This window comes from Podarcis raffonei, chromosome 10, assembly GCF_027172205.1.
Source record: "Podarcis raffonei isolate rPodRaf1 chromosome 10, rPodRaf1.pri, whole genome shotgun sequence".
NCBI classification, from domain to species: Eukaryota; Metazoa; Chordata; class Lepidosauria; order Squamata; family Lacertidae; genus Podarcis; species Podarcis raffonei.
Window position 1 is genome coordinate 20346979 of NC_070611.1, and position 15697 is coordinate 20362675.

General features: G+C 43.4%; 1 protein-coding gene across 1 annotated transcript in view; it reads left to right on the forward strand.

Moving 5' to 3' along the window:
• The first annotated feature begins 2586 nt into the window (after positions 1-2586).
• The window catches only part of AASS (aminoadipate-semialdehyde synthase), a 40519-nt gene continuing 27408 nt past the window's right edge, over positions 2587-15697 (forward strand). Inside the window, exons 1-10 of the mRNA XM_053405622.1 lie at positions 2587-2727; positions 6010-6232; positions 7255-7431; positions 8541-8625; positions 10686-10753; positions 11390-11536; positions 12657-12735; positions 12815-12942; positions 14079-14227; positions 14864-14986. Of these exons, the coding sequence (XP_053261597.1) occupies positions 6020-6232; positions 7255-7431; positions 8541-8625; positions 10686-10753; positions 11390-11536; positions 12657-12735; positions 12815-12942; positions 14079-14227; positions 14864-14986 (1169 nt within the window). The 5' untranslated portion in view covers positions 2587-2727; positions 6010-6019. The remainder of the gene's footprint in view (positions 2728-6009; positions 6233-7254; positions 7432-8540; positions 8626-10685; positions 10754-11389; positions 11537-12656; positions 12736-12814; positions 12943-14078; positions 14228-14863; positions 14987-15697) is intronic.

A 15697-nucleotide genomic window follows, 5' to 3' on the forward strand; every position in this document is an offset into this window, starting at 1 on the left:
TAGTTGGAGAACACCCTTTACGAAAGGTGTCATGGGCTTTGAAGATGCTCGAACTCAGGACTAAAGGGAGAAACGCACTAAGAGGAAGGCACGCTTGGCAAACCTTCACCATGCTCAACTCCCATGTGCAAACCTATGTCCCCACTGTGGAAGGACGTGTGGACCCTGAACTGGCCTCCAGTCACTTGCGGACTCGCTGTTAAAACCATTTTTATGGAAGCAAATCTTACTCGGCTACGAGTGATCGCCAAAGAAGAGGAGGCCCCCGACAACCTCCCAACAAAAATCCTGGCTACACGAGATGAGCACACAACCCCAGAGTCATCCGCGACTGGACCTAAGGGTCAGGGGTACCTTTACCTACCTAGGGACGTGGGTGGCGCTGCGGTCTAAAACCACTAAGTCTAGGGCTTGCTGATCGGAAGGTCGGCAGTTCGAATCCCCGCAGTGGGGTGAGCTCCCGTTGCTCGGTCCCTGCTCCTGCCAACCTAGCAGTTTGAAAGCACGTCATGTGCAAGTAGATAAATAGGTACCGCTCCGCTGGTGGGAAGGTAAACGGCATTTCCGTGTGCTGCTCTGGTTCGCCAGAAGCGGCTTAGTCATGCTGGCCACATGACCCGGAAGCTGTCTGTGGACAAACGCCGGCTCCCTCAGCCTGAAAGCGAGATGGGCGCGCAACCCCAGCATCGTCTGCAACTGGACCTAAGGGTCAGGGGTCCCTTTACTTACCTTTGAATCTGCCATTTTGAATCAAAGTTACGAATTGAACCTTTTGAACTTGCCCTGATTTCGAAATGGATATAGTAGTTTCTAAGAATTCCTGAAGTAGGAGGCAGCTGTTTGCCAATGTTTCTCAAATGAGAGACCATTCCGCAAAATGACCCGTAAGCCCATGGCAATGGAATGTAAGGACCTCCCATCTTAACACTTGAAGAGAATCTTTGGGTGCTGACCATGGGTGGTAAATCCCAAGCACGGACATTGCCATTCAAATGTTGTGCATGTACCATGTCATGTGATTTTGTGGGGTGGGGCTTATCTGCCCTGCCCCCCCATGGACGTAGCCAGGATTTATGTTAGGGGGTGGACTTTATGTTGGGGGCGGCAGAACCTCAGTTAAGTATTTTTATTGATTTACTTGATTTATGGTGGCAGGCTGCCCCCCTGGCTAATATTTTATTCAATTTGGCACCCCTGGAACCAAGAGTGGATTTTTGTGATAGGACCATCAGCCCAATTCTGGCACTGGAATGCTTTAATTTAATGTTCTTTAATTCTAGGGGAGGAGTGTGTTGGTTCTTTCCAGCCACTTTTTTTTTGTACCTGGAGATTCTAGTGAAACAAAGAAACCTCTGCAAGCCTAAAACCCAGAGATGTATTTTCAATAGAAGCACACATTCTACTCATGTAAAAACACGCTGATTCCCAGACCGCCTGCGGGCCAGACTGAGAAAGCGATTGGGCCACGGACCTTAGGTTGTCTACCCCTGTGCCAGACCACTGTTCAGCTACACTGTGACTGGCAACAACTTTCCAGGGTTTCAGGCAGGGATTTTCTACAGCCTTACCTAGAGAGACCAGAGACTGAACCTGGGGCTTTCTACATGCTAGGTGAATGAAATATTGGGGGAGGGGGGCAGGTAACCACGTCCTGAATAATCAATCACAAGATAAGGCACGCACACTCCATTTGAATGGTAATGGCTGTTGTTGTTATTATTATTCCCTGCCCATCTGGCTAGATTTCCCCAGTCACTTTCGGGGGGGGGGCTAGCCCCCTTAAATATTTTATGGGGGGGGCTAAAGAGACCTTAGCCCCTAGGAGTTGGTTTCTATGCTGCATGCAAAGCATGTGCTCTGCTCCAGTGCTAAGGTAAATGCAGAACTCACATGTCCCAAGCTTGCACTTCATGGCCTTTGGGTTTCACATTTCTCCCCTCCCCCTATTTTACATTTCTCTCCTTCCCTTCCCTTTTTGTATGCATACACCGGATCTGTCAGAAAGGGGGCTGTGGGTCTAAGACTGCCACACGTTCGGATTTTCCCGGACTTTGGAGAAATTTCAAAGGCGGAATTGATTGGGGGGGCGCATTTCCGAAAGCTGTTGCTTTGTCTTGGATCTTAGGCAAGTCAATCGAAAAATTGAGCGTTTTTGTAAAATAAAAATAATAATAAAATACCTCAACAACTTTGGCGTTTGCCTAAAAAAAGTTCAGCAAGTTTCAGGTTTCCCTAAGAAAATTTCAACAATTTCGCTGGTTTCCTTTAAAAAAGTTTTGGGGACTTCCTAAAAAAAAAGCTCGATCTTGGGGTCTTCCTGGAAAAAACCACACCTCAATCTTGGGGAATTCCTTAAAAAAAGCTCAATCTTGGGGTTATCTTAAAATCTTCCTTAAAAAAAGTTCAATAACTTTCGGGGGTCCTGGCTTGTCGAGGGCTGCTCGCTGGTGCCCTGGGAAACCCTCCTCCAGTGCGGGATCCTCGCGTGCTCTCGCCTAGTGACGCAGCTCCGGGTGGCCTCTGCGACTGGCGGAAGGGGAAGGTTGCTCCCACGAGGTCGCGCCCGATTGGCTGGCGGCGGGGGAGGCGGCCCGACTCCCCCTCGCAATGTTGCAAACCGCGCGCCTTTGATGGGCAGCTGGCCGCTTGTTGCGCAAGGCCAGGCAGGCGGAGCTCGCCGGGGACAGGCAGCCGGGCGCCCACCTTTCCCACGCGTGGACCCGAAAGGTAAGCGAGCAAAGTGGCGTGCGCTCTTGGAGAGGGCAGCCTACCTGCCTGCCTATCTGCGACGGGGGAAAAAGCCTGAGCTTTGCCGCTCCTAGGTGCTGAAGGAGGAGATCATATATATATTTGCAACGGAGGCCTAGGAGCCTCCGGGAATCCCAGCGCCCACGTTGCTGCTGGAGATGCTGAAGCGGCGAGATCTAGAGATCCAGGCACCTGGGATCGCTTTCCGTAGGCCTCCCGGCGAAAGCCGAGGTGCAGACTTGCATTGCACAACCTCTAGTGTGAAGCTGCGTTGCGTTTTTTTAGTGGAGCTTTTTTTCCATTTCTGGCAATGCGTAATTGGAGAGCGTCGCGCACTCTTGCCTTTCCTCGCGCACTCTTGCCTTTCACATTTGAGCAAGCCTTTAACTTTCTTTTTTATAATGATTTTTATCAGTTTTCAAAACTAAACTGAGCTTTTAAAGTTTCTAGCTCTCAGTGTGGGAGCCCAAAGATTTCTTCTTCCCAACGGATTAGGCAGAGACCCTTAAAAAAAAAAGAGCGAGAGCGCTGCTCCTCTGATTACTCGGCCATATGGGTGCTTTCGTAGGCCAAAGAAACCGGCTTGTGTGCTTCCTGCGCGTCTCCCCATCTCTCCTTCTACCTGAGGTTTCATGCACCTGATGAAGTAGACTTTCCTAGCATCGCGGAGTTGGAAGGGACCATAGGGTCATCTAGTCCAACCCCCTGCAATGCAGGAATCTTGTGCCCAACACGGGGCTCGAACCACAACCCTGAGATTAACCCTCGTGCTCTAGCAACCGAGCTATCCCACAAAAGTTTATATCGTTTTTTAAAAAGGTAGTTTTTAAGTTGCTACAAGCCTGTGGTGTTGTCTTTTGCTGCGAGAAACTTAAAAGGGTTCTGGGCATTTTAAATGTCTTCCCTTTTCATTTTATAGGCTGATGGGCAATGAATGCGGTGAGCAACTGACTCCTCTTCTCCACCTCCCTTTTGTCTCCCTCCCTGCATTCCTCAAGTCTGGAGACTTGAGGAATTTTTAGCCTGAGGTAAAGGTGGCTCTTTCAAGAGGAGTGGTTAGGTTAGCCTTTTGATGCCAAAAAGGGCAGTGAGTCTTTAAAGCAATGGTTCTTAAAGGGTGTGGCAGGAGAAGATGGCAAGTGTGTGTGTGGGGGGGAAGATTCAAGGACAATCAAAGAAACATTTAAACACTTCAGTGTAGCATGGTATCAAACAAACTTTTACTATAGTATCATAGTATAGTATCAAAATATTTTTGATAGTATAGTATAATTTTTTTATTTTTTGCAGAATATGGATAATTATCTTTTCAAACTGAGAGCAAAATCAATGAACTAGGACAATCCTAGTTGTGTTTGTTACCAATAAAAAAAAATTGGTGTGCTGCAAACAAATTTTTATTCTGAAAGTATGGCCCAGAGGAAAAAAGTTTGAGAACCACTGCTTTAAAAACTAAAAATATGTTAGCATTTCAAGGCTCCCTGACTATAAAGAGTCTACAAGGTGCTAGTCTTCAAGGAACCACAATACTCTTTATTGTTCACCTTTCTGCCTTGCTTCTCTAGTTGACGATGTTCATAGGCCCTGGCAAATGTACAGCCTTTGCAACTACAGACAGATAAGTTTAACAACCTTTATGCATTCCCCATAGAAAGGCATAAAATCTTTTGCTGTTGCTATCAGTGGTAATTGGCTTCCACTTATTGGAATATGTAAGGACCTTTATGCTCAGTAATGCGAATGGTGTTACTGAGGGCTTGGTTGTCCTGGTAGTAGTCTTGCATTTGTTTGGAATATATTTAAAAGGCAGTGTGTGTGTTTTTCTTTTTTGCCTTAAGCCAAGGCAAAGTTGGACCACAGAGCTCTCCTGACTTCAAGGGAATAGTGTTTGCAATGGCATCAGTGAGGAGGGAAGAGGTTTGGGAGTGGTGAACTTTTCCACTCTTAGTCATCAAATAGCAGCTACTGTGACTGGTGAATCGTACAACTGAGACCAAATAGTTGTGAATGTGTGTATGGAACCATTGTTGCTGAGAACTGTAATAGCAAAGATGTTAAAGCTACAAATATAACAAATTGTTCTCTATGTTATCCAGTCTGATAGATTGTGGCACTAAGATCAACAGTTCCCAGTCCGCCTTGGGAATGTTGTCAGGCTATGATGAGATGGGCAGTAGATCATATTTGGAATCAAATCACTTTCTGCTCAATACTGGAGCCACAATCTATTGAAATTTTACAATGCCTGCTGGGTAATTTTACTGTGTTGATATGTATCAATAACAACAGGCATTTTGAAAAATTGAAAAATCTCATTCTCCCTTCAATCTTCAATGAATTTGGTGTGTAAAACAGCGGGAGTGATGTCGGTTGCAGTTTCAGATTTGTAATGTTTGGGTTTTTGCTTCCTGTGGAATAGTGCTTGTTTCAAAGGAAACCACCAAGGTTACTAAAGGGGTAACTAAAACTTCAGTCCTAGGCACACTTACCTGTGAGTAAGCCTTACTGAACTGAAAGAGATTTACTTCCAAGTAGAAGCAAGCTCTGCAAAACAATTTTGGGACAGCAGTATGGATATCTTCAGGGCTGCGATTAAATTCTCCTTTTTATAATGTAAAGAGAAGGCCAGGATTTCATATTGTATTTGACAACGTAAGAAAATGTACATGGTGCTGGTCTTGTTTAAGAATGGAGGTATAAATATTTAAATAAAACCAATAAATGGACAAATGTTGGCGGTTATAGGTTGGCAACTGCCAACCTTTCACACTGCGTATCGTTCATCCTTCCACTTAGTGTGGAAGGGTCAGTCTGTTCTTGCATCCATAGTTTTGGAATTAAAAGTCAGACAGGACTAGCTGATGATTTTGGCCAAGTTTTTTCTCATTCATTCTGCACTGATTACACTGTTTAGAATTCTTGGATTCCTTGATTGAATTTGAGATACAAATGTTACTTTTGACTGTTACCGGATTGTTTCTCTTGTAACAATTTTCAGTTCATGTTCTCACTTGTAAGAAAGACAACATTCAAGGTTTTTCCCCCTCTGAAAAAGTTTGAAACGTTTGCACAGTTAATTGGCAATGTGCAGTTATGACTTCTGCATTGCACCTTGTGTTAAAAACTAACTAGTTTTACAGCAGATTTCTAAGGAGACCAGGGTTTTTTTGTTGGGGACAGGAGATGGACGGACACGCAATGGCTGTTTCTGAACACCTTTATGTTGCATCTCCTTATTACTTTGTCTTTGCTTGCTGTTAGGTTTTTAATCATGCTTCGAGCATTCAAACGCACAGGTGGTAGGTTTGAGAGCCATCTTTCAAGGTGGCAGCATTATCATAAATCTGTCCTGGCAATCAGAAGAGAGGATGTCAATGCCTGGGAAAGAAGAGCCCCGTTAGCCCCACGGCACGTCAAACTTTTAACCAACCTGGGCTACAAAGTTCTGGTGCAACCGTCCAATCGAAGGTCCATCCATGAAAAAGTAAGTCCTAACATTTTTGTTGTTGATCATGAGGGTAGGAGCGGCGTACGGCTTGTTTCTTGTGCACGTCTAATCACAGTTATTGGGCCCTTGATGTTACAATGCCCATAGTGGTTTTATGGGTGCTGATGAAGCCTCTTGGCAGTGATTGCCTGAACTGCTCTGATGTCACAGAGGGACTGAGCAAGCCACAAAGTTTGCTGCTGCTGTTTGAGCTGCCTTGTTTTCTGGAGTGGGGCAGAGCAGGGTCCAGAAGGCCCTAGAGAAGGAGAGGTTGAAAAAGCAAACAGAAGGGACTTGGTAAAGAGGTGGCAGGCACTAGACAAGTTTGTAGAACTGGGCAGCGCCTAGGAAAAGAGGGCTGGAAGGAGGAGTGTGTGAATGGATGACAGGAGGAGATGGGGCAGCGAGGAAGGAGCTGCAGATGAATGAGTAGACGATGGAAGAGTTGGAAGCAGCAGAGGGGATGGAGGCTGAGGTTGACACAGTGGTGACTTCAGTGCGGGGTCCAGGCCCCACTCAGCAGAATGGGCAAACCCCAACAGGGCCAGCACCCCCCGATTTAAAGTAAACGAAGTAAAACAGCGCCTGAACTTCTCCCATAATAAGTCCATCAAGCTAAGAGTCTAAAATTGCTTTAACAGCCCCACTGAGTTCACATAAAGATTTATGGAATCAGTATTGTGGTGGCCTATGGCTTTAAACGATTAAGGTTCATTCATATATGAACCCACAAGCCACATCTTTGGCTGAAAGCCTCCCCTCTTTCTCATATGAAAATAGCAATCCTTGTGTACTGCCATTTTGTTCTGGTACCGAGTGTGTGGTTTCATTTAGAAATGGCAGATGAGAACGATCATAAGTGGGGAAGGAATCTCTTCTCCCCCACCCACAGGAGTGGATAACCAGTATAGAAATGAGGCTCACCTTCTGGAATAGTATCTACTGAACTATCTCGATATTTTCTGCCTTTGTTCAGTTTGGCTTGAGACGTCAGTTCCTCTCCAATGCTTTGTTTGCAGGACTATGTTAAAGCTGGTGGTATTATACAGGAAGACATTTCGGAGGCCTGCCTGATTGTGGGTGTGAAGAGGCCGCCGGAGGATAAACTAATTCCCAACAAGAACTATGCATTCTTCTCTCATACTATTAAAGCTCAGGAGGCAAATATGCCCTTGTTGGATGAGATCCTGAGCAAGGTAATATTTCACTTACCGAGGACTGCTAACTATTATTATAGTTAGTTCAGCACAGTGAGAGAATTTGCAAAGTGCAATATTGGGTTTCCATGATGCAGCAATGAATTGACGGCAGTGTGTTTTAGTAGCATAAAAGGCAAAACAAACATTAGTGTTGTAACTCACTCTATGTGGGGCTGCCCTTGAGACTGATCCAGAAACTCCAGCGGGTGCAGAATGCCGTGGCGAGACTCCTTATGGGGTCCTCGCCGTGGGATCGCATTCACCCGGTGCTATACCAGCTGCACTGGCTCCCGGTGGAGTACAGGATCAGGTTTAAGCTGCTGGTTTTAACCTTTAAAGCCCTATATGGCCTAGGACCCTCGTACCTATGGGACCGCCTCTCCTGGTATGTCCCACGGAGGACCTTACGGTCTTCAAATAAAAACGTCTTGGAGATCCTGGGCCACAGGGAGGTTGGGCTGGCCTCAACAAGAGCCAGGGCTTTTTCGGCCATGGCCCTATCTGGTGGAACGCTCTGTCACAAGAGACTAGGGCCCTGCAGGACTTGACATCTTTCCCCTGGACCTGCAAGACAGAGCTGTTCCACCAGGCCTTTGGTCAAGGCACAGTCTGACCCCCTTCTTCTGTACTCTTCATTGAACTCTAGCCCAATGGTTGCCATTAATTTGATTCTGAAATGATTTTAGAATGTATTTCAATTAATTGATTTTATGCAAACTGTTATTTTTACTGTTGTTAGCCGCTCTGAGCCCGGCTTCAGCTGGGGAGGGTGGGATATAAATAAAATTTTATTAGTATTATTATTAGTGAACTCAGAGTAGACCCATTGAAATAAATGGACTCAAGACACATTTTCCCTGATCTAACCCCCTACTGAGATGAATGGAAGTGGCTGGAGGGCTTATCTTTGCCTCTTTTTATTTAGAAATCCCATTTATCTCATAGGAGACATTTCCAAAGCATTGCTCTATAAAATAATTGAAGTGACTTCCTTTACATGCATCTTTCTATAAATGGCAGGGGCTGCTGTGATTTGATTTTAATTTTTAGTGTACTCAGATGAGTGGAGCCTGAGAACAAATGTATACGGTGTGTTGTACTTTCAGAACATTCGACTGATAGATTACGAGAAAATGGTGGATCACAGAGGAGTGCGAGTTGTAGCCTTCGGAAAGTGGGCTGGCGTTGCAGGTATCTAAAGAAAATTAATACTGTGTTTTGGCCATTTTCAACCAGAAGGAACTCCATGTCTTTGCACCTGCTAGCTTTTATTTATTTAACATACTCATTCGCTGTAAAAGCATTAACACACTGCTTAATGTTATATTTAAAAAATCTCTAAACAGTAATTAGTGAGCATGGGGTCGGGGAGGAGGGATGCTTCTGCTATGCCACCTTCGGGATTTTTGCATTTTATTTTATTTATTCTATTTTTATATATATACTTTGCAGGTTTATACATTTCACTAATTTTACAAAACTTTTGACATTTCAAAACTTTACTTCCTCTCCTCTTTCTGCTGTTCCTTAAATTTATTTTTAATATCTTCTACATATCCAAATTAACTTAATTTGCTCATTTATTCAGCTTCTTTAGATATATACTCTTATGAAACTGCAGGTTATTACAATAATCCTGCCAATGTCTGTTTATAATTTATCTGTAAATATTCAATGAACCATTTCCACTCTTTTATAAAAAGTTATCTTAAGTTTTTGTATCCATTCTTCCTTTGCTGGGACTTCTGCTTCTTTCCATTTTGGGGTGAGTAACGTTATTGCCGCTGTAGTAGCATACATGAATCAGTTTCTGTACAGTTTTGGTAGTTCTGTCCCTATAATTCCCAAAAGGAAAGCTTCTGGTGGTTGTTTTTTACACAGGTTATTTTAAACATCCTTTTCATTTCATTATATATCATTTCCCAGTAAGCTTTAACCTGACTACAAGACCACCACATACGATTAAAAAAAAACTTCTTTCTCTTTACATTTCCAACACTTATTTGATTTAGATTTATACATTTTTGCCAATTTACTCGGTTTTTGCACCTTATGTGAGACATAAGAAACTTGGGAAATTGCCTTCCATCTGGTCAGTACTACTCGTCTGTGAGGAGGTGTTGTGTGAATTGTGTATATGAACGTGCATGAGTGCTGGCTGTGCACATGTGAGTCCAGGTACATGCCTGTAACATGCCTGTCCCTGTAAAATCTGCTATGGCAGTGGCTTTCCAGCAGGGCTTTTTTTCAGCCGGAACTCCCCATAAATCAGTTCTGGTACCTCTCAGGTGGGTGCCATTGCTGTTGTAAGAGAACAAGGGAGCCTGTTCATGGTGAGTTCTGGTGTCACTTTTTGTAGAAAAATAGCATTGCTTTCCAGGGTCTTGGGTCAGGTCCATTTATAACTAGACACGGTGAGAACTGGGAGCTTTTGCATGCCGAACAAGAGCTTCACTACTACATTATGGCCTTTCTTATTTTTTAATTTTTAAAAATAAAGATACTAAGACGCATTTGGGAAACAGGAGAATGAAACCCCCGCTAAAATATTCTGTTTGAAGCAACTATCAGGAAATAAGGATTTGTTTTAAGTTTTTCATGTATGCTAAAACTCAGTCTAAGCTTCTTCTTTTTTAAAACAAAATTGTTTAACCGCATCGGTTAACGAACATGGATACGTATGCTATAATGTTAATGTTTGAGTTAAATAAATTCTTTAAATTGTTATTAAGGAAATGATTATTTTTCTCCTTCCAATAAAGTACAGCGGAAAAGTTGTCCAAATAGAAACAGTTAACTTATTAAACCTCACAATGATTTCATAATTATCTGTCTATGTATTTCTAATACTATAACCAAATCAGTAATTTTTGATATAACTGTAAAAACTACTCTGAAATTTTATTATTCCAAAAATGAAACCGTCACCTGGTTGTATATATTAAGATTATACCAGTAAGAATGAGTCTTTCTGTAAAAAAAATGATTTAAATCAAGTCTTGCTGACTAATGATTTAAATCGTGATTTAAATTGATTTATTTAAATCAAATCCACCTTGGGCTTGGATGACTGTTGGGTTCGTGGTGGGTGTTCCGCCTTGCCCAGGCACTTGGAGCAAATGGGCCCTTGAGGCATTGTGGCTCTAGAATTCCCTTTAATTTTCCTTACTTCTCTCACCAGTTTGACTGTGCTGCAGCATTTAATAACTCTGTGTACTGTGCTAACTGTGTATTATGTAATTCTGAACCAGGTATGATCAACATTTTACATGGAATGGGATTGCGATTTCTTGCTCTGGGGCATCATACTCCTTTTATGGTAAGGCCCTCTCTCCCTCTCCCTCCCTCTCTCTCTCTCTCTATATATATATATTACCGGGGGAATATGGGGGTGGAGGGGTAGGATGGGTAGATTTTTGTTAATTTGTCCCAAAGGCCCATTGACTCCATCATCAACAACAACACCATCATTTTGTTATTTATACCCCGACCATCTGGCTGGGTTTCCCCAGTCATTCTGGGCGGCTCCCAACAGAACACAAAAACAGAATAAAGCTTCCAACAGGGCTGCCTTCAGATGTCTTCTAAAAGACAGATAGTTGTTTATTTCCTTGACATCTGTTGGGAGGACGTTTCACAGTGGGGGCGCCACTATAGAGAAGGCCCTCTGCCTGGTTCCCTGTAACCTCACATCTCACAGTGAGGGAACCACCAGAAGGTCCTCAGAGCTGGACCTCAGTGTCCGAGCTGAACAATGGGGGTGGAGATGCTCCTTCAGGTATACTGGGCCGAGGCCTTTTAGGGCTTTAAAGGTCAGCACCAACACTTTGAATTGTGCTCGGAAACGTACTGGGAGCCAATGTAGGTCTTTAAGGACCAGTGTAATATGGTCTTGGCAGCCACTCTCAGCCACCAGTCTAGCGTCCTACTGACATTAATCTCTTCCTGGTTTCAGCACATTGGTATGGCCCATAACTACAGAAACAGTAGCCAGGCAGTCCAAGCTGTCCGCGATGCTGGTTACGAAATTTCCCTAGGCTTGATGCCAAAGTCTATTGGACCCATAACATTTGTGTTTACAGGCACCGGCAACGTGTCTAAGGTAAGGCATTATTCAAATGCATAGCACTAGCACATTTTCTCATTGCAACCGATGTATTGGCTTCTTGTTGTACATATAAGGCTTGTTCATATCTTCCAATAAAGCTATAGGCCCCCTTTGCTGCATTTCTGTTCCTTCCACACAGGACTAATGAGATGCACACATAAATTTTTCCATGTGATGGCTGGAACATAGGAAACTGCTTTATATTGAGTCAGATCATTGGTCCAAGTCAGTGTTCGAAATTAGCCAGGCGCGTTTTGCTACTGGCGTGGGTTCAGTTGCGACCACATGGGAGCCATGTTGGCAACTGGGCCTTACTCCACAGTTGTTACAATTTTCATTTCCACTGTGTGTGTTTCTCCTTGCATACTGGGATGAGTGAATTGTTGTAAGAGCAAGCTGAAGTCAAGCAGTGTAGTTGAGATCAAAGAACCATAGTATTGTAACATGGGAAGGGACCCCAAGGGTCATAGACAAATAGACATTTCATTGTTGGGATGCAAGGTGCCTAGCTTATATGCCCGAGTTTCTAACACTGGTCCCAAGTCCGTGTCTAAGTCAGATCATTGGTCATTGTCTGCATGGACTGACAGCAGCTAGGAGTCTTGTTGACCTACCTGGAGATGCGAGGGATTGGAACCTGTGACCTTTTGTCCAAGGCATTTGTTCTTCCACTGAACCTGAGCCCCTTAAACTAGAAGGATGGACATGATCTGTAGGTCTCTAGCTGTGTTTATGCTGCCACTGCTGTTTGATTTCAGCCCTTGAGGAGCACCCAACCATCTGGAGAAGGTGCAAAGGGTTGGAGGAATTGGATGGTTGAAGGTCTAGGTAGCAAGTATACATTCTGGAATAATATGGTAGGAAACTTGGACAAAAGCAGACAGAAGGAGATGCCTGAGGTCATACACCAAATGATGCGCTAGTTCCACAATTTGAACTCCAGTCTTCCAGGTTTAAATCCAGAACCTCTCTCTCTCTCTCTCTCTCTCTCTCTCTCTAATGTGTGCAGGATAGTCCTTGGCAGAAGTGTTGTTCCTGTGACTGCCCAATGCCTTGCATTTTATTTATTTTTTGGTAAATCTCACCTCACTATCAGTCTTACTTTTATCCACAGGGTGCCCAAGAAATGTTCAATGCTCTCCCTTGTGAGTTTGTGGAGCCCCACGAGCTGAAGGAGGTCTCTCGAACTGGAGGTAGGGTATTCTGGGATGGGCTTCAGAAGCTCTGCGGGGTATGTTGTTTCTCTTTTATTTACAGTGCTCCTCTCCACAGACCTCAGAAAAGTCTATGGGACGGTGTTGAGTCGACACCACCATCTTATAAGGAAGAGCGATGGCGTGTATGACCCCGTGGACTACGACAAGCACCCAGAACACTACACCTCTCGTTTCAACACAGATGTGAGTACACCTCTCCCATTATTGCACCCTTAAGTGTTCCAAGAGTGTCAGACTCTGCCCTATAGTTACCATGACCTCTGTTACCTACGACACCCAATTTCCTTTTTTTAAGAGATATTTATTAAAGTTTCCAATTTTTATGCAAACAAAAAACAAACAAAAAAGTTTTTAAAAAACCATATAGTTCATAATACATACTTTTCCATAACATATTTCTCTGACCTCCTCATACCTCCCCTTCTTGTATTCCATTTCAAATTGTTTGTTCAGCAAATCCTTAACTTAAAGCATTACAGCCTATAAACACCTTGTTTTCTATCCAATCCTTTTTTTTCATATTCCTTTATATCATTACAGCTAGAAACCACTCAATTTCAATCCAGCATCATTCAACAATCCTTAATTTTACAATATTTCTGTAAATAGTCCTTAAATTTTTTCCAATCTTCTTCTGCCAACTCTTCTCCCTGGTCACGGATTCTGCCAGTCATAACACCCAATTTCCTGTTGGTGTAGCTCATGTGACCAATGTGCTTTTCTAAAAAAACCAAAAAAAATTAAGCTGATGATTCTCATATATATACTTTTTCTGTTTTACAATTTAGAATATTCGTTTAAACATCTTTAAAATATCCATGACTTCCCTTCTTCTCTTTCCATGGTTCATTTTGCATATCATAAATCCCTGCATATTTTACAAAAACTAAACCATTCAGTTTTCCATTATTGCATCCATCAAAACTTGTTTTCACTGTTGAATTTATCTTAATGCTGCCCACGTTTTCAAATGTGCACAATTTCCCCCCATAGATTCAATAAGCATTTTCCAGTCTTTTTTAAACATATGCTGCTCTTGTTTTCTTATTCTATATGTTAAGTCTGCAAGCTGTGCATATTCTGTCAGCTTAAAGTTCCCATTCCTTAGTTGGGACCTCACTCGTTTTCCATTTAAGCTGATTGTCTAGATGTCTGTTGCATCTAGAGAACCGCCTGGTTCCATGACCCAATGATAAAGTGAGGAATACTATCAGCATCAAGCATTTGCATCACATAGTTACTGAATCACATAGTTAACTATTTGGATCAAGGTGTTGGTTCCTTACAGGATAAGAAGAAATTGCAGCTTTATTTTACAGATTGCACCTTATGCTACTTGCGTGATCAATGGCATCTACTGGGAGCAGCATACTCCGCGGCTGCTAAGCAGGCAGGATGCACAGCGACTTCTGGCTCCTCTGCGACCTTCTGCTGCTGCTACCGAAGGATGTCCACAATTGCCACACAAGTAAGAAGCTTGTATTTGGTGATAGCAGGCATCAGTTAAATCGGTGCTGGGGATCCTCTGTTCTGTTTCTCTTTTGAGGACTGCATTTGCTCAGAGGCAATCTTATGGGGACCGAAACTAGAAGTTGGTGGGGCCAGAGCTAAAAATTTGACTGGGCTTAAAGTTTGCTCTGTCATGGAATTCTACTCAATATTGATCCAGAGTAGAACTCTGACGTATAATTAGCAGAGTAAAAACTTAAACACGTTGCAGGAGTCAAAAAAAATAGACCAGAGGCAATTGTATTTCATCCAGCAGAGCTTTACTTCTTGGTTCTCCAGCTGTTTTTGGACTATAATTCCCATCATCCCTCACCACGGGTCTTGCTAACTTGGGATTGATGGGAATTGTAGTCCAAAAACAGCTAGAGAACCAAATTTTGGAAACCCTGGTCTAGAACCATTCCTTGTTTGAAATCTTTACTAAGGTTCCCTGAGGAGAGTATTTTTTTGAGTACTAATGGCAGACTAAATCTGTCTTGTTCAGCTGTTGATTTCTTTTGACACTGTCAATGGCGGTGCACTTGGGAGTTGTATCTTCAAGACTTAAAAAAACTGAAAATCATTTATTGACTATGTGGCTGTTGTTTTTTAATAGACTTGTTGCAATATGTGACATCTCTGCAGACACTGGAGGGTCTATAGAATTTATGACAGAATGTACAACAATAGACAGCCCTTTCTGCATGTATGATGCCGATCAGCATATTATCCACGACAGGTGAGAGGGTCTTCCTAATTTTCTTTTGTGTTGAAAAGCTCAGTTTTAAAGCAACACACAGTTATTTCGTAGTGTTGCATTTAATTGTGATGGATACAGTTGAGGTGTCTCCAAGCATGCACGGTCTTGGATCTTGGAGGTTAAGTAGCTTAACAAAATGCACTAGAGGAAACTTCTTGCGTTCCTATTTTGTGCAGGAAGGTCACTCACACACAAGAAAGCCACTTCGGAAGGTTGGTGGCCTTCCTGAACAAAATAGGGTTGACTCTTGGTGGGGAGAAGTGGAACTGCCTCTGAAGACAGTTCGGAAACTTCAGCTGGTGCAGAATTCGGCTGCCAGGTTGCTCACAGAGGCAAGATGGTTTGAGCATGTAAAACCAGTCCTGGCCAGAACGTACTGGCTGCCAGTTAGTTTCTGGGCCCAATACAAAGTTCTGGTTTTGACCTATACAATGGTACCTTGGATTACAGACGCTTTGGGTTACGCGTTTTCAGGTTACAGACGCGCCGAAACCCAGAAGTACCGGAATAGGTTACTTCTGGGTTTCGGCACTTGTGCATGTGCAGAAGTGCTAAATTGCGCTTTGCGCATGCGCGCCAAATTGCGTCACACGCATGCGCAGATGCAGCGCTGCGGGTTGTAAATATGTCTCCTGCACGGATCATGTTCACAACCTGAGGTTCCACTGTAAAGCCTTAAGTGGGTGTGGG